The sequence below is a fragment of the Diadema antillarum genome, unplaced genomic scaffold (assembly GCF_040938485.1).
Source record: "Diadema antillarum isolate AM-2024a unplaced genomic scaffold, OU_Dant_1.0 seq00000135_RagTag, whole genome shotgun sequence".
Lineage (NCBI taxonomy): Eukaryota > Metazoa > Echinodermata > Echinoidea > Diadematoida > Diadematidae > Diadema > Diadema antillarum.
Window position 1 is genome coordinate 599,353 of NW_027271212.1, and position 26,350 is coordinate 625,702.

The 26,350-nt window shown below is 37.5% G+C and overlaps 1 protein-coding gene across 4 annotated transcripts in view; it reads left to right on the forward strand.

Annotated features, from left to right (window-relative positions):
- LOC139727535 (beta-arrestin-1-like) overlaps positions 1 to 14,569 on the forward strand; it is a 200,712-nt gene extending 186,143 nt beyond the window's left edge. For 2 of the 4 annotated variants that reach the window (XM_071638509.1, XM_071638511.1), the window contains exons 8-12: positions 770 to 922; positions 6,048 to 6,137; positions 6,633 to 6,730; positions 7,689 to 7,731; positions 14,332 to 14,568. In XM_071638509.1, the coding sequence (XP_071494610.1) occupies positions 770 to 922; positions 6,048 to 6,137; positions 6,633 to 6,730; positions 7,689 to 7,731; positions 14,332 to 14,440 (493 nt within the window). In that variant the 3' untranslated portion in view covers positions 14,441 to 14,568. Of the gene's footprint in view, positions 1 to 769; positions 923 to 6,047; positions 6,138 to 6,632; positions 6,731 to 7,688; positions 7,732 to 14,331 lie in introns of all 4 variants that reach the window. The other 2 variants (XM_071638512.1, XM_071638510.1) reach the window with 1 other exon arrangement.
- Positions 14,570 to 26,350: the final 11,781 nt, after the last annotated feature.

Here is a 26,350-nt window from a genome sequence, read left to right on the forward strand (position 1 = left end):
GGGGTCATCTGCCTGTAGAGAGTCAAAAGGGACCTATCCCCCTTGTTATCAGGGGCTTGTCCATCCTTAGTTTATTTTAAAAAAATGAAAAGTTTGATGCAGTTTTTAGTTATATGTCTTTTCAGGATATATAAAACCTTCAATCCCTTTTGTACATAAAGTCAGTTGAGACTGTTTCATTTTTTCGTTATATGCCAGCTGAGAGACAAAAAGAAAATTATCTGAGTGCTTTCTCATCATAATTATATAATGAAAATCTGAATTAATGTACTCAGACTCTATGGATTTATGTGTCACTCTCAATCTAAACTAGCAAAGACAGTACTGCAGTATGCTGCACAAACAATTGGTAATTATGACTTTCATCACAGAAAAAAAAAATGTGTTGTACAGATTTGTTGTTGAATGATAGAATGATATTCTTTGGAAAAATTACCGGATGGGTGGTAGGAGGCTTAATGGTGCACCACATATTCTTTCTTGGGTAAGCATGTGACCCTGAAAAGAGCCCACCCACTTTAGACGTTTTGGGCAAGCATGTTCTAGCCGTTTTCAAGAGAATGGAGAAACATCGAGAAGGGGTACATACTTACCCAAGAAAGAATATGTGGTGCACCGTTATGCCTGGTACTACCCATTGTTCTACTGCCCCGGAAGGCTTGAGTTTAGTTGAAGTTAAATGCAGCCATTGCAACATTTCAATTTCATTGATAAACCAAACATAGGTACATTGTTCTCTAATCTTTACTCTCTGGATCTGCTTTCGCAGAGATCCCGGCTCCGGGCTGCCGCTCAAACCGAGCCAGAAGCTGACCAAAGTGTTCTCGGTCACACCGCTGCTGGACGACAATCGAGACAAGCGGGGCCTGGCGCTGGACGGCAAGCTGAAGCACGAGGACACAAACCTGGCCTCGTCCACACTGTAAGGAATCTAACTTTTAGATGACTTTCACTTAGCATTGCTGTAAAACCAGAGATTTTCATGTGCATGAAACTGTCACGAATTTCGCGAGGAGCCAGGATTAGCTAAAAAAGTAAAATGCATGCAAAAGGTTTTGTCTGCACAATGCATTGAATGCAAGTGACAATTCACAAAAGTTTCATGGTGTCAACCCGTTGAGGACGAGTCCTGAGTATACTCGGGCAGGTGTCTATGGGGAAATGTGTGTTGTAGCTAAATCAGTCAGTCCTCAACAGGTTAAAAAGGATGTCGGTGCCAATTTGCGAAAATTTCATGCCGTGGCTGTTTCTGGTTTTACAGCACATCCACAGAGCTGGAAAAAAAAATGAATGAGATTTCCATCTGCTTGTTTGTGTGCTTGCAATTCTTCCGTCCAAAGTTCATTTGTTCCGAGATCTAGTATTACTTCTCTTCTGTTCAGTTGGCAGCATTTGCTGCTTGGTAAGAATTAGGTGACAGATTCAGGTTACAAGCAGGTTCCTTTCTCTCTTACATTCTGTTTTTTTATAAATGCAGATTGAACGAATGATCTTTAGTAATGGCAGCCGCAGCAAAAACATCTATTTATAGAGTTCATTTAGCTTTCCTGTTTTCCTCGTTTTGTACACCATGGAGATGCAATACAAGAGCAGAAGCAGTGCAAATTTAAAAAAAGAAAAGAAAAGAAGAAGAATTAATCAAATTACCAATTTAGCAGGTGGGAGGGTTGCAGTGTTTTCTGCCTCGAGATCCCTCGACTGCTCCCTGGAAAATTTTGCCCCATTGACAAATTTGATTAAATGTGTGAGGATTTTTTTACTCTTTTTTTTCACTCTGCTGTTGACTTCAGTTCATGTGCTTTGCCTGTTTCCGACCAGTCTAATTGATTTTTGTGTCAGACATGTTGTGAGCATTCACTTTGCTGCGGGGTCACTAAAGGCATTGCGTGACTGTTGTATGCAGGGGAAAAGTCAGTACTGTTAAAGGACAAGTCCACCTTCGTAGACGTGTGGATTGAGTGAATGCAGCAATATTAGTAGAACACATCAGTGAGAGTTTGAGGACAATCAGACAATCCATTCAAAAGTTATGAATTTTTGAAATTTATGCGCAGTCACTGCTGGATAAGAACACTACTACGGCTTGTGATGTCACATGTGTGCAACGATATACTGGTAAAGAAAATATAAAGCAAAAATCAACATATTTTTACTTTTCTTGCATAAGAAAAGGACACTTGACTTCCCACTTTCAGAAAGCAAGGGGAAGAATTTTGCCCTTAACATCTGTCAGTGACATGTCGAGGAAATATACACTTTTTTAAAAAAAGGACAATTTTGTGAAATTTTCTTTATATTTTTCTTATATCGTTTAGGTATGTGACATCATACACTGTTAGTCTTCTCATCCGGCAGTGACTGCACAGATACTTTAGAAATTCATAACTTTTGAACGGATTGTCCGATTCTCCCCAAACTTTCACTGATGTGTTCCGCTAATATTGATGCACTAGCAGCACCCGTGGAAATCCACGGGTCTGAGGGTTTTTTTTTTTTTTTTCTCATAATACGATTTTGCACATTTTTATTGAAGAAATAAAAAGAAAAGTCTTCTCATTCTTTCGTTAATTGTGCTGTCTTCTAAATGACCACCCTTCCCAGAAATTTTATAATACATTTTTGTAGTATATGCCTGGCGATCCGGTCCATTGGTAGGGATCATTCCCGCCACTACTTGCTTTTATTATAGAACTTGAGTTTCGAGGGGTTATTTGCACCCGTTGAAGTCCAACAGTTGTCTTGTTGCCCCTCACCCCTCCCCCCACCCCCTCACGCACACACACATTTCCACCTCCGCAGGGCAAAAAACAAAAACATTCAGGGAAAAATTACCAAAAACGCAAATGAGATTCCCCGAAAGTTCTGCCCACAGGTTGTTCCCGTCGAAACGGGAAGAAACACAATGACTTTGATTACCCCCTGCTCTTGCATCCACGCGGGCACCCGCGGGAATCCACGGCTGGTCTCAAGGCCTCGGTTTGTTTTGTGTTTTTTTTTTCATGTTTCTTTTCCCCACGTTATGAGAGAAAAATAAGATATTTTCGTCTTCATAATTTTGCTCCCTCCTTTTTGTTTTTGATCACCAAAACTTGGCTTGATATATCATATAGAACTACATCTGCTTCAGACTGTACATTATCATAATCAATATTAGGCCTACAATTATTGCTCCTATTATAGTTATCATTATGTTATTATTATCATTATCCTTATTATTATTATTATTATTATTATTATTATTATTATTATTATTATTATTATTATTATTATTATTATTATTATTATTATTATTATTATTATCATTGTTATTATTTGGGGAGGGGGAGATCATAGTCATCAGGTTTAATAGGCACCCGTGGGAGTAGGGTCTCACGACCTCATATTTTTTTTCTTTAATATTTTTCCCATGTTATGGAAGAAAGAAGAATATATACATCACTGCATTCGTCTTCATTTGCTCCTCTTTTTTTTGTCACCAAAACTTGGTTTGATAGACCATAGAACCACACATTCTATTTCCACTTGCAATTTTAAAAATAGGCGGTCGGCAAAGCGAGGTTTTCCTCTACGTCCGCTCATCTTATGAATATGTATGATTACAGCAGCTCTGCAGTAAACGAATGGACACAGCTGCGCGTGTAATCTGATATGGAAGGGTACGATCGGCAAATATATTTAGCCGCGTCCTAAACAGTCTGCGTACAATGACATCGGACTTGAGAGCAAACGGCGAGCAAACTAAATGACGTACCTGAGCTGCATATAGTATTCTGCAGTTGTGCAAAATACAATTACATAACAACGTTCGTTGTTTTCATTTGGGGACGCCAATAATGGCGAACTGTACGTAAATGCCCTTGTAGTCCATATCACGCACACACAGATTCGTGTAACCATCGTCAATACATTCAGTACACGTAACAGGCGGAGGCAAAGGTACATCACAGAACTATACACACAGTGTAGAGTGTGTAGAGTTCTGCGAGGTACATTGTGTGTGTGCGTGCGCGTCCGCCGGAAGATGTCAGAGATTTCGCTGCACCATCATCTTTAGTATCCCCCAGTGTCTCTGCAAGCTAAAAGATGGAAGATCGAGAAAGCAGGAGGCCAGCGCAGGTTCCGTGAATATTGAAACGCTCGGCTCTTTCGTCACGCACAAAAATGCATTATGCATGTAGCTAATTAATTTTTCTTTTTCGTCCTCGACGTCGACACGGAGGCGGAGAGGGGACGAAACCCGCGCCATTCGATGTAGGATACTCTCCTGCGGCCGACGGCACCGGTGGCAGCTGCCCGGAGCCGACGGCTCGGGAGGAGATAGACAAACCAGCAATGCCGAAATAAAACAGGAAATACATAAGGCCGCGACAACAACAACAACTTCGAGTATTATAGTAGTAGATTCACTCATCCATATGTACATGAAAGTGGACTTGTCCTTTAAAGCTAAACTTAGTTCTCAGAAAGAGCTCAAAAATTCATCTTTCCCCATTGGGAATTTGCTTACAATATATTGAAAGACTCTCAAAGCAACAACAATAACTACAACTAGTCTGGCTGATGTGATTTGCCAGGATAGTGAGTTGTTTTTGAGTATTTTGAGATCGAAAGTGTGAAATAAGAAAAGTTGGCATTCCTGAATTTTATTCTTGAAGCTCCCCCTCTGTTCAGTAGTGGGTAGGCTGAACATTGTGAAGATCGAAACATTCCCTAGCAGTAGTATTGAATTGCATGCAGTTAACGAGCTGTGTGTGCTATTCACTCTCGCGCGATGGATACTGCTATGGCCAGATAAATTGTATCAGTGTAATCAATTTGAAACATCACATAGGAACTACTATCGGGAATGCTCAGAGATTGCAATATTTCTTGGGGATACATTCTCAAATTTGTCATTACTCAACTAAAATTGTTTTATCACAGCTTTATTTCACACATTTCTTATGGATTTGTCTCCATGTTAGAGCAAAATTCAACAGTTTCTACAGTCGTATGGAAACTATGTTTTACCTTTTATAAAACAGAGAGTGGAAATCCGAGCGTGTGTCCTAATAGTAAAATTAATGTTTGTATGTATTTTTTTGAAATCACAAAAGAAAAGTCCTCTTTAAATTAGAGATGCTGCACTCATAGAGACCAAGGAGAATATGATTATAACTAATTCGAAATACAAGGAAGATATCAATCGAAATTTCAGCTTATCCAGCACAAAAGTGAATACAAATTCAACTGAAAGCCAACGGCAATAGAAGCAGTCGGCAGAAGAAAAAAAAAAAGTTGTGTAAAAGAACAGACAAATATTTAAAAAAGAAAATGAAGCCTGTTGCACATCATTCTTGTCAGTGTGTGTGTGTAATTTGAAGCTACGCATAGATTTAATATAAACACTCAAACGTGCCTAGAACTTTTTTGCAGACTATACACTGCCATATTGTGGGAAACTGTTATACATTGTATATGCCCCATCTCTGTACTTATTTAAGTCCACCTACATGTCCACAAATCAAATCCTCACATGACCCTCATGCTTATAACCATTTGAACTTCTTAGCTTTGATATATCAATTAAGATAACAGAATAGCTGTACACTTTACTATTCTTACTTTTCATGCATATATATCCAAACAGTTGCCTTTTAGATCCCGAAGCAACAAGAAAAACATTGTCTCACTTTTTGTCTCATGGCTACTTGGAATCTGATCCTAATTTCAATGTTTCATATATATCAGATATGATAAAAGAATTACTGTACACTTATTCTCACAATGTACTTTTCATGCATATCCGAGAAGTTGACTCTTAGATCCCGAAGCAACAAGAAAAACATTGTCTCACTTAATATTCTCCCATGGCTGCTTGGCATTTCACCCTGATTTCAATTTGTCAGTTGTGATAAAATAATTATGGTGGACTCGTGCTTGATTTTGATGCATATCCAAACAAAACATTGTCTCATTTATTGTCTGATGGAAACTTGGCATCTGGTCTCTTTTTATTTTTAGCGTTTTTCAACATCCTGTTCAACATCTGTTTTGTTTCGTTTCAGGCTGAGTGCAAAGACAGAAAAAGAGCGAGAGAGCCTGGGTATCATCGTACAGTACAAGGTCAAGGTCAAACTCATCATCGGATACGGCGGGTGAGTTGGGTTAGGACACCTTCGGCGATTGGCCAAATTTTAGTGAATACAGTTTACTGTTTGCCACCTTCAACTAGCATAGATATTAGGAAACATGTAAATATATATATAGAGAAAAAAAAATCAGTTAGAATTAAGGAATAAAAAAGTACAGGAATGTACATGTGTGTTGAATAGACTGGTAAACTTTTCTATTCAAATTCTATGTATACACATAAAACAGAAGGTAATTTCTTACAATCAGTGTACTAATAATTTCAAATTTATGGATTGTGTATATTTCGTCTTAGAACCTCGCAACAAGTTTATCCATCAATCTCTGCAATTATACCACATATTATATGTGGTATAATTCATTGCATTTCCATTTTCACAAATTTTAATGATAATGAAGATGATGATAATGATGATGATAATAACAATAATGATAATAATAATAAATGATAATGATAATGATAAAAATAATAACTTGGTTGTTGTTCTCTCATTGCGCAGTGACCTGTCAGTGGAGTTACCGTTCACACTGTCACACCCGAAGCCCAAGGAGCCGGAGCCCACGCCAGCACCCACCCCAACCCAGAACAACACCCAGAGTGAGTCTCAATATACCAGAGGTGCTATGTTCTTCTTGCCTACTGGGCAACACTTATCACATTATGACATCCTGTTTTGTTGGCCATTTCAATGTCAGTCCTTGGTGTAATCATGCCAACAATGCGTGGAAAATTTTTTTTTTTTCATAATTGATATCATAATTGTTCTCTTCACAAGATTAGATGTTTTTGAAGGTCAAATGATGTGTGCAAGCAAGGCTTCAACAAGGAAAATGCTTAACCCTATTGAAAAGACTGGGCTGTTTTGATGCCCAGCAAGACTGGGGGGGGATGGTTACACTATTCCAATCGTAAACAACATTAAATTAATTGATTAATTGATCTTAATCAATTAAAGTAAAAATAATGATACATTTATGAATTTTGGCTAGAAACAGAATTTGCATTGGATTTGTACATGAAATCACGTTTTTGAGCAATTTTGGGTCTGACGTACACTTACAAAATTTTGCAAAATCTTACAAAACTTTGCAACCGCGTACTGGTCTCAAATGTTGTACAAGACTTAAAAGAAAAAAGTCATGAAACGTCGCGGCCCGAGATTTTTGCGTTCCGGATTTATCATGAAAAATGTCGAGGGGTGGGGGGGGGGGGGGGGCTCAATCAGGGCCCAATCAGGGCCCCCCCCCCCCCCCCCCCCCCAAAGTCTTTTTAGGGTTAAATTAAAAAATCTTTTTAGTACGCAAAAATCATTGTATATACTTACACAAACTTACATTTACAATGTATGTGAGAATTTATCTCACAACATTACGAGATTTTGTTGTCTGTTAGAATCGTAGAAGTCCATACAATGAAGCCTCTTCCTGAATTGGAATGACTGACCATCCGGAACCAAAACCAAATCCACTTATATTTGAGCTCCGTTACAGAAAACTGAATTCAGACTCTCATGTGATTAATTGTCTTCTTCTTGTTTCAATGTTCCATCATGCAGCTGAGGTACCAGTGGACACCAACCTGATAAACTTCGACGCAAAGTAAGCCTGAAAGATTTCTCCTCTCTTTTTCTCTGCCTGTCATAGTTTAGTGCCTTTAGCATTTTGTTGAAAAGCCTCCTCCAAGTCACATGTGGATACCGCTGATATCTCTTGCTGAGTAATATTTTCCTAACAGCATACCTTCAAATGCGACCTTCATGTACTTCCTTATCCTATGCTTATTTTTCTCTCTCTTTCTACTTTTCTTGTCCAATACTCTATGAATATTAATCATCCCTATCGCATATAAAACATTTTGCCCCTAGTGGTTGGGCCCGTAGGCTGGCTGTATGCTATGTGCAAATGAATGAGGGGATCCTACGCACCCGTGCACAACACATGGAGGTCAAGTAGGGTCACACTTTAGGTGTCGACTTGTAGATGCACCTAATTTTTCCCTTTTTATCATAACTAAAACATTGTTAAATCACAATAGGAATGCATTTTCATAGCTTACAAGTTCATAGTTCTTTTCCCAACTTGTAACAATTGCTGAGATAATCTACAAAACTATGGTAATTTGGGAACAGAGATAGTGCTCCATGTTTTTAGTTTGCGATAGAATGGAGCTCGTGCTGTGCACCGGCACAGCATTTTTGACGCATTGTTACGGAAATTAAATAGTGCTGCCGCTGTCGCGATGCAGTAGGGAGAATTGCTTGCCTTCAGGCATGTTGAACTTGTCTGGCCTTCTCCACTTTATGCATCATTCAAACCTAGCAATCTTCCCTTCAACTCTTTGCTCTTCATGATTCCAGCTAGCCTCTGCTTAAGGAAATATCATTTAACCCTAAGATTTACTGATGAGAAGTTGTTCACCCAGCCCTGATGGTGGACCGTCAAACCAGACTTGAAAGAAGAAAGATAAGGAATTAAACATGCAAACAATTTGTCGCATTAACTGGAATCTGTTTCATGTAGTTTTCAGTAGAATAGGCTAAATTGAATTAAAAGAGATGACTTTTTAATTGGAATGTTTAACAATCTTTCCAGCCTGTCTGTTTGCCCAAAACTTAATTCCCCTCCACCCAATGCTGGGCCTCATTTTGTTTTTCTTTTTCTTTTTCTTTCTTTAAAAAAAAAAAATTGTGTGTGCTGGGTTTATCATTTTCACACACAATTAGTTATTCAGTGTGATCTTTTACTGGCCCCACCCAGATAAGATGAGATCATCTTCTTTGCAAACTAAGATAATAGGCGAAAAATATAAAATCATTAGCTGCTTTTAGAGGACTAGTTTCGATAGTCAAGCTTTTACAGCTTTCCCCTTCTTACCTAGTGCCTTGTCTATTTTTCCATAAATGCAACTTGCATACTGTATATGCCACATATTTTTGTGAATTTGGCGCGTTGGGTGCTATTTGCAAGTTCAACAACACACACAAAAATTTACACTCTTATCCTGACATGCATGCAACGTGCATGCTCGCATTTCTCCATTCATTACATTACTCCACGATCGTGAATCTAATCACTCGTGAAATTGTCAGGAAGTCGCGATTTATAAAAAATAACTCTCGCTAAGTATGTGGCGGATACAATATATCGAAATTGTATGTGTGGATGTCATAGGTGATGACTGCAAGCGACGTATGCGTAAATGCAAATGATTTCTTCATCTAAAACCCATCGCTATTGTATCCATTACATCAGTGTTTCAGTCGTTACCCTCAACTGTTTTGATATAAAGATGCATCTCGCTTCCCTATGCTTTGATTGTTTTTATCTATCAGTGTTCATTTTCAGCTTTTTTTTCCCCTAAAGCTGATTTTCTGATTCTTCTAATTAAAATTCAACCACTTCCTGCTACATTTTTTTACTCTTGTAGTTTTGTTCTCTCTTTTCTTGTCTCGTCGTGACATTTCAAGTGGTTTGCTTCAGGCCATTTCCGTCACCAGATCCTTCATAAAATTTCTACAGTTTTTTCCATCACATTGTTTCATATTACATGATTATTCAATACAAATGCTAATGAGTCTTGTAGCAGCATCGCTGCATCAGGCAAACTTTCAATCAAGATGTGTTATGTTGTGTGTAGAATATTCTTAATGTAGTAATCACCACTACCTCTGCGCTGTACAAATTGGTTTACTCAACAGTAGAAGAGCAATGAACTCATTTCTACTGCTTTTTTGTGCCTCCGCCACGAAATGTTGCCGGAGGCATTACGTTTTTTAAAATTGTTTTAATTAGCATCTGTTTGCCCATACGTGGTGAATGTCACATTTTTCAGAGGTTAAAGATCATATCAGAAACCAAAATTGTGCTATATTCAGAGAATACTAACTTTATTTCCTCTGTATTAAACTACCTGTTCCTTATATGTAAAAATTAGATATCATTTCTTGTGAGATACCCTTTTTGGTTTCCTTTAATCCTCATTATTCGTGATTGCATATGAAGACTGCAAGACCCCCCCCCCCAAAAAAAAAAAAATAAATAAAAAAAATAAAAAATAAAAAATAAAAATAAATAAATAAATAAATAAATAAAATTAAATAAATAAATAAATAAATGAAATAAAAAATAAAGATTTAAAAAAAAGGAAAAGAAAGAGAGGGGAAAAAAAGTGATATGAGCCACGTCACCCATGTGACGAGATGTTGAATTGGAATAAGATATTGGCTTTTTGCTATCTTTTTTTATTCTTGTTATTCTTAATAGGATATGTTGGTTAGTTCTTACTTAATGCATGGCTGCTACATGTATGTAATCCAATGCAGTTTAATAGTCTGTGTGCATATTCGGATCCAGCAAGTCGCATACTCATTTTAGCCAACTGGGACTTGCCTGTATTCCAGAGACTAACACTGATAGTGCTAAGATATGATTTAAATGCTGCTTTTTGCCATAATTATGAATGCCTAATAAGCCCAAGTAGACCGCAGTTCCCTCAATCTGTTGCATGTTTTGCCCATTTGTTATGACTCTGTTTTGACTGCTTAGCAATATTGAGTGAATTATGAAAACAGCAAACCTGGCTTGCATAGACTAATGATGTTGTTTGGCCTTTGACCCTTCCTCCTTTCTCTTCATGCTGTCTGAAATATCATTATGCAATCCTTGCCTCCCCCCCCCTTACCCCCACCCCTTGCAATAATCCCTTCTCTACTCATACGCTTCATGAATATTCCCTTTTCAATCTTCCCCCTTCTCTCTTTATCCTCTCCTTCCTCGCTATTTTCTTTCTCTTTCCCAACAACAACAAAAATGATAAAACTTGCAAATACCCCATATCAACAACCCCTGCCCCCACCCCCGCCCCCCTGCTTCACATCATTCTTCAGGAATGACCCTAACGGACGATCGCGCAAGTATTGTGTCAGCCGAACACTTTACTTAACGGGTGAAAACAATGAGAGGTATTTTGAAGCACACTCCGGTTCCATGTCAAATGCATTTAACATTGGAGTTTGCATGGTGTGAGATTTTAGTGTAGCAAAGTTGCATGATGCATGCTTGTTGGTTGTTTTGTGTTTGAATTTTCCCTGCCAAATTTACCTAATAGTGTATTTTGCTAGTGATTTTAGTTGTCATTCATAGTAGAAGATTGAACTTATTATTCTTTTTTTTTTTTTTTTTTTTTTTACTTGATAATAATCCAGTATCATGTAAGACTGTAATTTCATAATTTGTATATCAGTTTGAATTTCAGAGGTATTTCAGCTTTACTGTGGGACAGGAAGGTGTATTACATTAATACTGTCACAAACATTCATATTCTGGTCTTCAAATAATTTGATTTTAAGTCTGGTCCAGTATGTGAGGTATCACATTCATGATACATCATAGTTTTGTTAAGTCAAGATCCATGTATTCTACATATGTTCTGAGATTTAGGTAAATGGGCTGTCAGCTTCAAATTTGCATGAAAGTTTTGGAATATCCTTGAAGATGCCCATATCTTTGTCATATGAATCAAACTATGTAAAAAGTCTTTTATACTTTACATCATAACTTTCATGTAATCTGTCTCCCAAGTCTATTTTAAAGGCCCAAACTTTCAAAACAAATGCTCAGGAAATTGATTTAACTCCTCAAAAATACAGCACATGAGGAATGAAGAAACAGGGACCAGAAAATCCATTCACACATGCACTGGGTGTTAATACTTAGAAGATCATGAAGACAAACATACAAGTGCAGCAATTACTACACTTAAAGTTAATCCTGCCAGTCCCAGATGTGTACCAGTTTGAAGATAATGTCAGTGGTATTAATGAGGTGTTGCATTGAAATGGTTAATATGAATTAGTCATGGTGGACAGAGCTGTTATCATTCAAGGAATGATCAGGGCCCCATTTCAAAGAAAGTTGATGTGATAGCAACTCTTACTGGAATGGCAATTGTCGTGGTAATGACAAGAATCCAGCTTCCTGATTGGTTGTTGCTATTGGAAGTTACCATTCCAGCAAGAGTTGCTATCCTAACATCTCTTATGAAATGGGACCCTGATCTCCTCATGTGAATGGGCAATCACCTTCACAAACACTGCAGAAGACTTCTTTTGTCCATGAAGGTGATGGCCTCAACTTGCAGAGCTGTTTTTTACTCATTTTTCCCGTAATTCTCTCCCCCCGTACCCCCACACACATCTGTCAAAGTGGGCTAGAATGTATGGCAGACAAACCCACGTATGTGTAGCAATTAGTGCTCAAAAGAAATTGAAATGCAACAGGGATGAGAAGGATAATATAACCTCTATTCTTAGTAATAATTAGCATTATGATACCTGTGCCCTCTGGCAGATGAAGGGTGTGAATGGATATATGATCAATCAATGAACACAACACAGTGAAGGATCTTAAGCATACACAGATCAAAGATAATGTTAGTGCTGTAACGTTGTGTGGGTTGATGATATAGTTCTGTGAAAATGACCTTTCTTGGGTGGAAAGGACATCATCCACTGAGAATTAGTAGGGTGGGAAATTTCCTCCTTTGCAACACTGATTTCAAAGATCACAGTGAACTACTCTTTTTCTCATGATATCTTACATGTAGATCAAAACCACAATTTGAATAGAACTCTGTTGATTTTGTATAGTAAAGTACAAAGCAATTGCATTTCATTCTTGTAATTGAGGCTGGAGGACAAGACTACTTGAAGAATAATGATAAAAAAGAAGATGTTTCAGCTCTCACTATAGCCACAGTAACTGCATAAGAATGTTGCTCACTGTGTAATTCTGTGATCTGAGAAAATCTTATTCTCTCAGTGCATTCAATTTGTGTTTGACACAAGCAATAAGCCCGTCAGCACTATATCTCACCTCCATTCACTTTATGTCCCATACATGTCCTCGAGGAAAAAGTTATAAGTTATTCATGGAAAGATCAAGCTCTTGTGTTTGTGATGTCACAAATGATGTCACAAGTGATTTTTGAAGAATGAGTGCTCCCCTAAATAATTTGATTTTTGAGCTGAGGGACCACCAAATTCTACCCACTTCATAATAAATATGTTGAGTCTCATGACACGATGCAGTTGTTTTACATGAGATTTGCATGCCCGTTTTTCTCTTGATATGATTATTTTATTCTTTCTGTCATGATTTTGGCCCATATTTCCATGTTGATAAGAAGAGGAAGAAGGAATCTCTGTACTTTATTCTAGATTATTATAGTGCTTCACTACACCATTTCACTTATTCGAGGGTAGAAAGATAAGAAAAATATTTGCGTTTTGTGCCTGATCATGTTTCAACTTTGCCATAATGCTTGTTTAATTATTATTTTCAATCACTACCACCACCAACACAGCCATCATTATTCTTATTGGGCAAATTAGTATGTGATGATCTTGAATGTGAATATGAGTCACCCACCTCTACAGTATGTTGCATATGATCACCATTTCAGTCATATGAATATATGACTTTAAATATATAAATATATTCATATATTTTTATATATTTATATTTATGTGTACATGTGAATATACAGACATTTATAGGCATGAAGGTTTACAGAAGAAAGTCATGTACCTTATATAACCTTTGATTTTATTTGTAGGGGACTTTTGGTGCTGGAGTAACATTTGATGAATGTATCTTTATCAGAACTACTGGCCTGGCATGGGCCTCAAAAATACAAATTCTCCCCAAACCTTTCTTTGCTCCCAGAAAACATCTTGTCTTCACCTCAAGAATAAAACTCCACAATTTCTCATAAATCAGTTAGTGATGGCACTGATTCAGAACCATATTCCAGGACGATAACACCGTCAACTCCACTAGTGGCAGTATTATTACAGAACCCACACAAAGCTCCCTGAAAACTGTTGTAATGCTCAGCTACTGTGAACCATGTCATGTATGGCATAGTAAAATGAATCACACTTATGTTTGTTTGTTAGTTGTTTTGAAGAGTGTTAGGGCTTTGCTAAAAAATAATAGAATGAAACACGAGTCAATAATGCGCTTAAAATAGAATGAAACACGAGTCAATAATGCACTTGAGGTTTGGTTATTTTTTTGTTTTGTTTTTAATTCCCTTGTTGAGGGATTAGGTTGTTTTCTGGCTTACCCGTTGTCATGGCAATAAACTGTGACTTCTCATCTGATTTGACCTCTGACCTTTCCCATCATGCCTTGCAGTGGTACTGAGACTCAGCAGAAACTGGAGGAGGAGGACGACGACCTCATATTCGAAGACTTCGCCCGGCTACGGCTCAAGGGGACAGAGGGCGAAGGGACAGAGGCCTGAACAGCTCGTCAAATTGGCAACACTCTGTTTTTTGTTTTTGTTTTTCTCTGGCTCCTGAAAAACAGATCTACCCCACAGGCAGCTCTGTTCGTCTCTGGAAACTTTGATCTGAATATTAAAGTGACACACTGTCGGGGGAAGAAAAGATAGAAAAGGTCCATTATTTACATGTACTTGCTTTGATGTGGCTGAAAATTTGGACCCACTACTACTAGGGCTTGTTTGGATGATCACTTTGAGATATGTTCCTACACACCACTCAAGCGTTGTATAAAGTACAGTTGTATGATAATCTTAATATTCCTTTTTTTTTTCTATCTCTCTTTCTCTCTCTTATCTATAGTTTGTTGCACAGTTTCTTTGTTATTAAGCAAAAGGCTGGATTTTTTTTTTTTTGCCCCTCATCTTTTTTTTTTCTTAAGTTAAAGAATCTTGCCTGTGTTGATGACATTCATGTGAACTGTGAAGATATTATCAGTGTTTTGTAATGACGTTAATCTGAGAACTCTTTAGAGGCTGCCAATATCAGTGGCTATTCATCTTATAATCAGTCATTGATGAATAATCATGCGCTAGAAGAAGAAATAATGTCAGCATTTACGAACAATTTTTATTTCTGAATATATTGTGATGTCATCTGTAGTCTGACAAGATATGAAAGTTGTTCGGTTTTTGTTTTTTGTTTTTTGCGTTCTCAATTTAACCATGGAGCTCTGCTGAATGGCATACCGCGAGAGTTTATGGTTTGGTGACTTTTATCGAATTCTAGGAGTACCAGCAGGAATCTCTGCTGATAGTGGACATCGGTTTGTGTGGCTTTTCTTTATCAGAGAGCGGAGGAAGAAAATATATCCGGCATATGTCTGTGAATTCTCCATCCAATTGTCTGAGTTAAACAGTGGTGCAACAAAACAGTCGAGTGCCAGGTTAGGTCAAACGGATCACGTGATCATCGACTGTAGATACTCCGAATCATATCGACTTGACAGGTGCCAACACTTAACCTTTTTTGTACCAAAGTCATATTGTGTAATCCTTTGTGTAATACTGAACTCTGAATATCATTTATTATTACTATATTTCTCTACTCGCAGAGGTGTGCACAAAGAAAACCTTGTTCGTCTTCACTCCAAAGAGCCTTGGGATGTATTGTTTTGGTACTACAAAGTCTTCTACATTTTGGATTCGAACAGGGTTTAAAAAATGAAAAAAAGAAGAAAATTTGTCATCTACCTTGGATATTAAAGTCTTACGGTGTTCTGTGTAGTAGGCAATGTGTGTTGAAACGCCACACAGTTTAGTGCTTCTCCAGCTATTAAGTTTGATAGCCAAAAGCAAGCAAATGATTTTGCACCTTTGTCAATGAGAGGATTCCATGTAAAGTTTTATTGAATGCGTACAGTCGCTCACTGATTGTGTCCACAAAAGATGTGTTGAATTGTATCATATATTTACAAGCCAGTAAGTGCTGTGTGGTTTACTTTTCTCCTTGATTTTGAAGAGAAAATTCAATCTGCATGGCAGGGCATGCTCCATTTTTTTCTCTCTCTCGTTTGGCAAGGGTTGAAGTTGTGTGGAATCTAACCAATTCCTGGCGAGCCTGAAGTTTCTTGAGCAAAAACAATGGTTCTATGGGAATATCCACTTGCTGCAAAATAAAGGCACAACCCATTGGTAGCTGAAAGATAATCTTTTATATTGGTACCTTGATTGTACTCTGGAAATTATCCCTTAGCGGTAAAAATTGGAAGAAAAAAATAAGAAAAAAATTGAATGTGATTATAGCTTCAGTGACTATATTTTGTATTTCTCTGCTTGATATTAAGATGATGTACATAACTTTCTGTAACTAGATATTTGGTAGTGTGATAGTGGGAGAGAAAGAAAGAATGTGAGTGAGGGGAATTACTTGCAGGTTGTAGCCTTAATTCAGGCTGTTAGACCTTTTTTGTTTGCGATGTTCAAGGCTCTGCCAAACGATTTTAACTGGTTATCCCCAGAGTGGCTGAAGTGGAGAAAGAGGGAGGGAGAGAGAGAGAGAGAGAGAGAGAGTGAATATGAGAGAATGTGAGAGAAAAGTATATATTATAAATAGTCACTGCTAGTAGAAATACACAGACCAATCTTTGTCTGATGAAACAGACATCTCTTAACAATTTTATTCATATAACTGTGAAAGAAAATTATTACAAAAAAAATTGTTGTGATGATATGAACATATTGATTATCTCTATGAGTCTAGCTGTCTCCTTGTGTATACTTGCTGTACAGTTCTAGCACAGAGAATTTTATGTGTATTTGTTCATTGAGGAAACTTGTCGTTTGCAGTGGTGGTGATGATATTTATCGCAAATCGGCTGCAACAGTGTCAAAGTCGTGCTCCTCAGGAAGATCTAACTCGCGAGCCCAATCATAGTTTTGAGGACCAAGATTTGGTCAGATGGAAAACAGTCCCAAAATATCTTGTAGCATTTGAGCATGAGACAAGGCAAAAACCCCACTGTAGTAAAAACTGAGGTGATGTCATCAGCTTTGGGTTTGCACAGCTTTGCAAGAGAATGTGTATTATAGAAGCTACAGCACGGATATGAGTATGTGGGACCATGTGCTGAAAGTGGCGTGATATTTCTCAATGGAAATTATGTTTTTGTCATTTAGTTTCCAAAAATCGTAATCTGTTTTTTTTAAATCCAACCTACATCTATATGAAATATGGTGTCTTCTGCTCTTCTGTATGAAAGACAATCATGAAATAAAGATCAACAGTGTCCTATCTGTATGCGACTTCTTTATAATGAAAATTTCACCAGGTCAATACAAGGATGCAGCTATTGTCTTTGCTGTAAATGCTAAACATCTGATGCGGTGAGATCATTGTCTTTGCTAAGCAATATGTCTGATTTGGCAAGACTACAAACAGTGGAAGCATCCACAGCCTATATCCACTGGTCTTGCTTTAATGATTTTTTTTCCTCATTATTGACTATGAGTCAGTAGCAGTTTTTCCTATGAAACTTGCCACTGATTCAGAATAGATGAGAAAGCAACGATTACAGCAAAATGAATGGACGTAGGCGGTGGATGCTTCGCGCACATCCATTGTTCATAGTCTCGCCGCATCAGACGTAGCTGTATAAGTGGTTATTTTCGCGAATTTCGCGAATCACAGTTGGATCGCAAATTTAACAACACGCGAAAATGTCGCCATACACTAGATTAACAATGCATGCAAGATAGTGTTGGTATCAATTCGCATAAACAACATCTCACGAAAATGTCTGTGACCTTCTAATTCGCGAAAATATCTGTACGCGAAAATAACAGCTTATACAGTATTGCTTAATAGCAAAGACAATAGTCTCGCCACATCAGACATGTAGCGTAACAGCAAAGACAATAGCTGCATCCTCCACCTAGATTATAGGCTACCAATCTCCAGACAGCCTCTGGTTTGTCTTTTTTTAGTTAGCACTAAACCTCTGCTCCTCCTTGTTTGTGAGGTAGAAGCTGTCAGATTACTTCAAACCATTAAACTTTGAAAAGAAAAAGCAAGAAAAGGCTAAAAGGCCCTCTGAAATTTTCACCCCAATTCACACAAGGTTACAGAGATATGCAAACATGTAATGATTTCTCCCGGATCATCGAGGCATCCTTTCAAATACCTTTTTACAACTTGTAGAACACCTACAGAATTCTACAACACGTATATTCATTTCTTACGTTATGTTTTTCTCACCTCTGTGAGGTGTGAGTCAATGCCATCTGGGTGTTATATCTTGCATGCATAGGCAAGTTACTTTCATCTAGTCACTGTGGGTATTGAATGTCTGTAGTGGCTTTAAAAATTGTGCTTTTATTGAGAAATTTTGATTATTCTGGTAGCTTGTACACCTGTGACACTTTTGCTCATCCTATAACAAGCAACCAGTAAGTTTTTTCATTTGTGTTATGCTCCTACTATTTCTTGTTTATACATTTTTTTTTTAAATTCATGTGGCAGTCCATTCTAGGGTTTAATCCCAAGGTACTGGCATCAGTACTACACTTCAACCTTATGAAGCAGTTTTAATGATAAGCCTGTTCATTTCATTTTAAAGTATCACTATTTATTAAGCATTACCAGCACAATATTTTTGAAGCCATACAATACCATGTCCATTTTTCCCCCCTCACAATGAGCATACATTCATTGTCCATACCCTTCACTCTTGAAATATTGTATTGTATGCACAACTGATTTCACTGTTTAGTTTGCATTTTACAAATTCTTGTCATGAGTCAGCTACTGATATTTGTCTCAAGTCTTCAACAAATCTTGTCACTGGGCACTGGTTGGAAACTTAGTTGGCATGTTAAGGGTTGAAGGAGGCTGTTATCATAAAGGAAATATCATGTAGATTCCAACTATCAGAATAGAAGCAACAGAGTGGTGAAAATATGAGCAAAATCATGACCGATATTAATTGTTGCACATCAGGGCAGCGTTTCATGAAACTTGCGAATTTACCGACAACTGTTTTTAAGCTACTGAAATCCTTGCATCTAATGGGCTGAGAGTAAATTTGTCAGTGAAAATCACTGACAAAACACTTCATGAAATGCCCCTCAGGAACTCGGCACAATATTGTGATGTCACAATATGGTCATCATAGGACTCTTTCCTGTCAAAAATGACTTATCTCCGATTCTGCTCTAGATGTTCTGAGAATGTCTGTTTTCTACTCATCTTTCCAGAACCAAAGTTAAGTAAAATTCATGTAAATTCAAGGGAAATTCAATGTTTGGTTGTGTGATGTGCAAAGTTATATCAAATTCTGCTAACCTGTAAAGGTCTTTGGGTAACAGAGAAAACTGTTCTGATTGGCCAGGAGCATGTCATGTGATGTTCAGGTAGTCTTTAAATCTGCCAGCTGTCTAATTTTCCTCAGATTCTCTCTGATTTTCAAATTTATTGTCACAAGTTTTGTTTTAGAATAACTGTTTTTGTATATTCTCTTTAGATAATGGTAACATTTGCCAATATATGTATCGTTCAGCCAATGCAATGGGATCATTTGGAGACATTTTAAATTTGAACATCGACTGAAGAATTACTTTCATTGTCTTATGTTGGAATAGCTGTATGTATGATATCAAACGCTTGTACAGGAAGGAGTTTGGTGAAAAAAGAGATTAACCTGTATCGTCAAGAAAGTAGGAAATATTTAATCCATAATTTTTTTTTCATCATAATATCCCAGTATTGTTACGAATAATTTGGCTAGGGTATATTTTAATTGCACTCTCTTCACCTTCTGTAAGAAGCGCACTGACTGCTGTATCTTTGATAGTCATAAGCTTTTTTTCTGGACCTTTTAGCGACCTTTGAAAACTCTGGTTTTTATACTATTATCCTGAGAGAAAGTATTGTGGTATCTCAGTAGGGTGTACAAACAAACTTTTTTGTTACCTTACATACTTGTGCAATGTTACTTTTCCCACAGACAGACAAAAAAGTGAAGATTCTGTGAACCTCACCTTTGATCTTTATGCCTGTGAGAAGCTGTAAATTTGACATATTTGTAATGTCTACTGAACTCATCTCCACTTCGGTGCAAAAAGGTCATGCTGTGCTTGTTTCCTGGTTTTATTTTTTCTGGATTAACGCCACGTTTCCTCGGAAGAGACAAACACACACGCACACACAAAATGTTTTTGTGTGTTCTATTTGGTGCTTAACAGATACACAAAATGACAAAACTGAGATGATTCTAGACTACAGTAGCAGTGTTGATCAGTTTTTATGAGTGAATGAACATTTTATGGTGCATGTTGCACCTCTTCATGAGGTTGGCTTTTGTTGCCAGTTGGCACAAACTCCCCTAGTAACAAACATACTGCTGTGGTATAGAAAAATTTGCTATTGTGTCCCATACACTTCCAATAGGTTCCATGTACTAGTACACTTGTATATAGAAATGACATGAATACTGGATTACTCAGACAAAACAACTGGGCGGTATTCAGTCTTTATTATGTGCTTATCAAGAATTTTTTTTTTTTCGTATTTGAGACAAACTTGAAGGTAACCGTTTACTCTTTAACACAAATGCTATCCCATTCCCCTTACTTTTGGTTCACTATTTAGTGATTGTCAATCTACTCGCAGCAGTGCGAGATCAATAGGTTTACTGGAAATTTGTACTTGTAACTGACTAGGACCCCACAGACTTATTACATGTATGGGACTGTAATGAGTGTGCCACATATAAATGGCTCTATACCTTAGTCATTGGAGCTATCATGCTTTTAGTGCATATGCTAGAAATGCTGCATAAACATTATAGGGAAAAAGGAATAAATTATTGATTTTTTTGTATCCACAAAAATGGAAAAATATGGAGTTTGTTATTCTCGTTCCATTTTCATTTCAGTTGACCAAATGTAGTAAATCAGCTTTTGTGAATTATTCCAATATTTATCAAGAATAAGCGATAATCACACGTTAATCAGTGTTGGAGCCTTGTGTGTGTGCATGCATAAACACAGATTTCCTTGCATTTGTTTTTTTCTTTAAGGTAATGTAGTGAAAGTTGATTTCACATTTTGCTCTAATTTTTGTACAAAATGTGGGCTCTCCTTTTGGATGGTTATTGGTCACTAATGTCTTGAAATTTTGTGCCATTGTATGTTGCAGTTGAAATCATTGTCGGTTTTGATGGAAGCCGTGTACACTATGTCGAATAGATGCGCAAGAAATCTTGAACATGGAAAGTTATGTCTTGTATATGTCTGTCTGTTAATCATGTACCATCCGTAGTGGATTGTGAATAAATGATAAATATATATATTAACACGTGAGCAGGTAGTCTTGGCATTTTCATTGGTGCATTATAGAGGAATCTTGTTATAACGAGGATCTACATGTACGATTCTTGTCACCTTGTAATATCACCTTTCTCACTATATTAAAGGGATGGTACAGTATTGGTGGAGATGAGAACTGGGCTTTTAACTTCTTGCGAGATACCAACAAAACACTTAAGATATAGTACAGAGCATACCATTTTAAGAGGAATTCAAAGTTTATTTGATGAAAATCGGGTTTGGAATGACTGAAACATCCAAAAACAAAGTAAAACAAAGTGATCGTAATGAAGTGTGGGTCCCACACTTTATTAGAATCAGTCTTTTTTGGATATCTCGGCCATTTCAAAACCAATTTTCATCAAATAAACATTGAATTCCTCATAGAATTACATGCTCTTTCATGTTTCATAAGAGGTTTCTCATTATCTCCACAAAAAAAAAAAATGTTAGAAACCTGAAATTAGGTCTCAACCAAAACTATACGATCACTTTAAGGTACAAGCAACAGAAAAATAAGCACTGTCATGGCTACTACTAAAACACTGATCAAGTCAGTGCTTATTTACGTCGATGTAGGGCAATTTGTCAATCAGACAAACAACTCGACGCAAGACTTGTATGAATTGAAATAAAGACTGCTGCCACACACACACACACACACACACACACACATGCTTGTAGTGTGATGCCTTGAAGGCAATTCTCCCTATTGCATATTAACGTAAGTATTTTGTCATTAGTGGTCGGGCCCGTATGGTTGCTGTAAACTACGTGCAAGTGAATAAGATGATCTTACACACAAATGTCAGGCGGGGTCACACTTGTGCACTTCCAGTAACGCAGAGTTACTGTGCATCAGGCATGGCCGGAGCATATATGCAGTAATCGCATCTAATTTTTCCCCATTTTATTATGACTAAAATGTTACTTCATAAAAGAAATTGTATTTTCAGAGCTTTATTTCAACAAATTGCTGAGAAAATTTACAAAACTATTGTAGTTTGGAAGTAGAGATATTGTCCATGTTTTTGGTATACAGTGTATGATCACAAGCATTGTCAACATAATTATGCAAAATAACAGAACAGACGAGCATTCTCACATTGCAAACTCAAACACAGCACAAATGACATACACGTAAAGCGGGAATGTGAGATGTTGCGACGCATCGTCGCTTGGCTTTCTTTTGTTCGAAAAAAGATCAACAACCAAAGAAAAAAATTCAGAGTGAATCATACACATTATTTGACATATCCTTATATACATATTGTACATTGTAAATATAGACCAATCTGATTCTACAATCAGATATATCTTACACACAGAATAACTCTCTCCTTTTGTAATGTACGTACAATACTCACTCTTTTTCACACAGATAAACTTCAGTACATCAATCGCATCACTCCAGTACTTGAGAAACACTCCTTCAAGAATTCAGACCAGAGATACACACAACCCTCATATGAATAAAAACTGCAATAACTTTCTTCCACAGCCTCTAATCTCCCAGACAACCATTTGAATATTCACTAAATTCATTAGGTAAGTCAAATGCCAGTCAGCGATTGGATAAACATGATCATGTGACAGTGAACCATTTGTGTATGTTCTCCCCTATGCAGAACATTGTGGGATATTCTCCCTAGGGGGAAAATTTGTAGACAAATGATACCAAACCATAGTATAACGATATCTTTGGCACCATCAGTAAAATAAGTTGCATATTTGACATAAAACTAGGAATCGATAATGAAAATTTGTTTAAAGAAATTTGATTTTGGGAAGTAGTTTGCACTATAAAGATATGGTACCCACTATGCACATTAAGGTGCAAAAAGCTGTGCTCTGCACGCTGTGGGCGTGGTGGTGATGCTGCGAAAATAGCTACCACTGAAAAGCGGAGCAGAAGGTCCATGTTGTCACTAACCCACGTGATATCAGAGATGGTGACTTTCACAGCCAGGAGAACACAGGATTTCTTTAAAAGCTCAGGGTTTGAAGGACAGTTTTCTGGAAGTTACAAGTCCCTAAACCTGGACTTGGGGACTTCTAAACTCCCTCATTTGAAACTCTTTTATGATAAAACACGTTATATGTTCCTTCTGCTGACAGTCGTCTATAAGAAATAGATGTCATGCTCATAACTTCTGTTCTGTTTTGTTTTGTTTTTTCCTATTACACACAACCATATAGCAGGGGGTAAGGGGAATGATGGTACAGGAATGGGATGGGAGATAAGGCATATCTTCTTTTTTTTTCTGTAGCACACAACCATGTCACAGGGGTGGTTATGGGAAATGGGGGTAAAGGGATGGAGTATAGGAATGCACTTACAGGGATGGGTTAAGAGATAAGGCATAATAGGGTGCTCCTTGTTTCTTTTGTTATAAACCATGGTCATGGGGGGGGGGGAGTGGTAAAGGGATGGGGGTATAGGGATGGGATGGGGGATAAATTGGGGGAGGGGAGGAGGGGGCAAAGTGCATTGGATCTATGAGGTTGATTACAGGCCAATAAACCAACTCTCCTCACTGCCCTTCACAAACAGGGCACCAATGTGAAGAGTGGATAGACAGTGTAATATCACTCTTTTGTATCAAGATCCAACCCATCCCTCTAGGAGTTATGGCCTGACTAAATAAAATCAACATATTTTACCCATGGAAGTCTTCTTCTTCACAGTTCATTGTGAAAACAGTGACAACTAGGTACAGAAAAAACAAACAAACAAAAAAACTAAAAAGAAATCCTACGAATCCGGAAAAACTCTATTCCTTACATCAGAAATTTTGTGACATCAGCCGCCAAAATCAATATTGAAAATTGCTCCACTCAAAAGAAGAAAAATATTTTGTCTCACATATTTCATTATCTTGTACCACTTTATACCAAATTTCCATTGTTGCTTGTGCTGGGCACATACTCTCCAGAACTGCCCAAAATCAGTTTTCAAAATGATGCAATATGCAGTAGATATAATATCCTAACCATGAATAGTTTGGCGTGAGATGGACCGGCCATTGATTAATAACCGCCAAAGACTGAACTGTAAAATTATTGCATAAATATGAATATTATTAGTATGTGGAACAAAGTACTTTGGAATTCTGGCAATGCAATTAAAACATTTGACAGAAAATTAAGTCAATGGATATTTTGGTCAAGAGCCTACCTCTGCTGAAACTACACCTTTTTTTATTCATTTCTGGGGGAGGGGATGGGGAGGCAATTCTAACAGCAGAATATAGGGCTTGAATAGAATTACCTGTCTGCAGTAAAGAACAAAAACAAAAACATAATGAATTCAAGCTGAAATTTGAGGTGAACTTTCCACTAGGTCATATTGTTAGTGACGATTTTCATGCAGTATATGTTACCACGCCTTAAATGTTTCCTGTTGCAAGTTTGCTTTTTTTTTTTAACCTCGACACAGAGTTAAAAGGAAGGAGTTCCTCATGATAAATGCACAAGTTACTTGAACCTCTTAAACATGAGATGTTTACTACAGAACCCTTGTGGTTTTTTAATAGTACTTTGTAGACCACAGAAATTTCACTGCACTCCTTTTCACATTGGTATTACAGTATAAGAATAAGGCGAGAGACCTGCCAAACAGAATACTGTATACACCATAAATTTAGCGAGTCTAATTTTCATGAATTGGGACTTCCCAACGATTTCGCAAGAGATTAAATTTGCGATCGTTCAGTAATAATGAACGTCCTGAAGTAATGAACAGAGAAGTGTAATGTGCATATCACATTCATGTCCGGATCAGAGTTACTGTTTTTCTCGCGTGATATTAAATTTCAGAATAGCACCTGACTCACAAAACTTGTGTGAAGATATAAACACCGTGAAATATACGGTGCACACAGGTAGTTCATCGTTAGGAAAACTGGACTTGCTATTCTCTGCAGGTCTGCCAACATTCCCACATCCAAATCAGCGAGGTTCCACACAGCTATATGGGAGATATCTGTGTGTTACATGCATTTCAATGGGCAAAAACAATTCCCTAACCAGGGAGATTTTAATATTCTCTTATTCAGACACGAACAGATTTTGACATTTCCTGGGAGACTCCTGTAGAATCAGGGAGACTTGGCAGCTCTGCCTCTGCAAGGTTCTACCTTCACACATAGATTGACAACCATTGTTAGGCAAGTAATCTCAAGGAGATATTAGACAAACTGACATCCACTTGGTGACAGATTAAAACCAAATGTAAGAAAGAAAAAAAAATGGAATCAAAAACATATTTAGTGAAAGAAAACAAGACATTACTGTAATAAAAATTAGAACACACAAAAGTTCTCAAAAGGTCCCATGACTTTCATTATGGTGTGGCAGAATATGTCTTGGACCACACTGTAGTTTGATGCTAACGTGTGACAACTACACTTCCCTCAAGTGAAATCTAGACACTTTGTTAATGATGCTGAATTTGAACTGTTTACTTCATCTAAAAGAATATTACCATCAATTTCCCACCAGAACACTGCCTGATGAAACCTAGCAAAAAAACAAAAACAAAAACAAAAACAAAAACCTGGCCGCCAAATTCACGACAGCACTACTTGTGACTGCTAGTTGACCAATCAGGATGGAGCCTCACTCTTACAACTCACTGCTGTGAATGACGTCAAGTTTCACAAGTCTACATTACGAGGCTCAAATATGAATAATTGACAAGAACTTGGATAATGAAGATAAGTTCCGGGCAAAAGTAAGCACGTTTGCCAAGATTCCTGCCGATGTGATGGCGTTCTCATCTACGTTGTTGTTACACACGGCATTGTGGAGCAACTTGTATAGTGTGACCTTAATGTGAGAAGGGTTTGAGGTCGACTTGGCAGATTGACCACACCTCACAGGGACAAATTACTGTATGCTGCAGACCCAGATTCTCATTCACATGAGAGAATGCGAGTGCAGTCTTAATACTGTAGGACACTTTCACAGACTGCATCAACCGCTAGAGAAAAAGTAACTTAACGTGTTTATTGCTTACATCAAATTATTTGTTGTCATTTTGCATCACACCTACACGTGCAT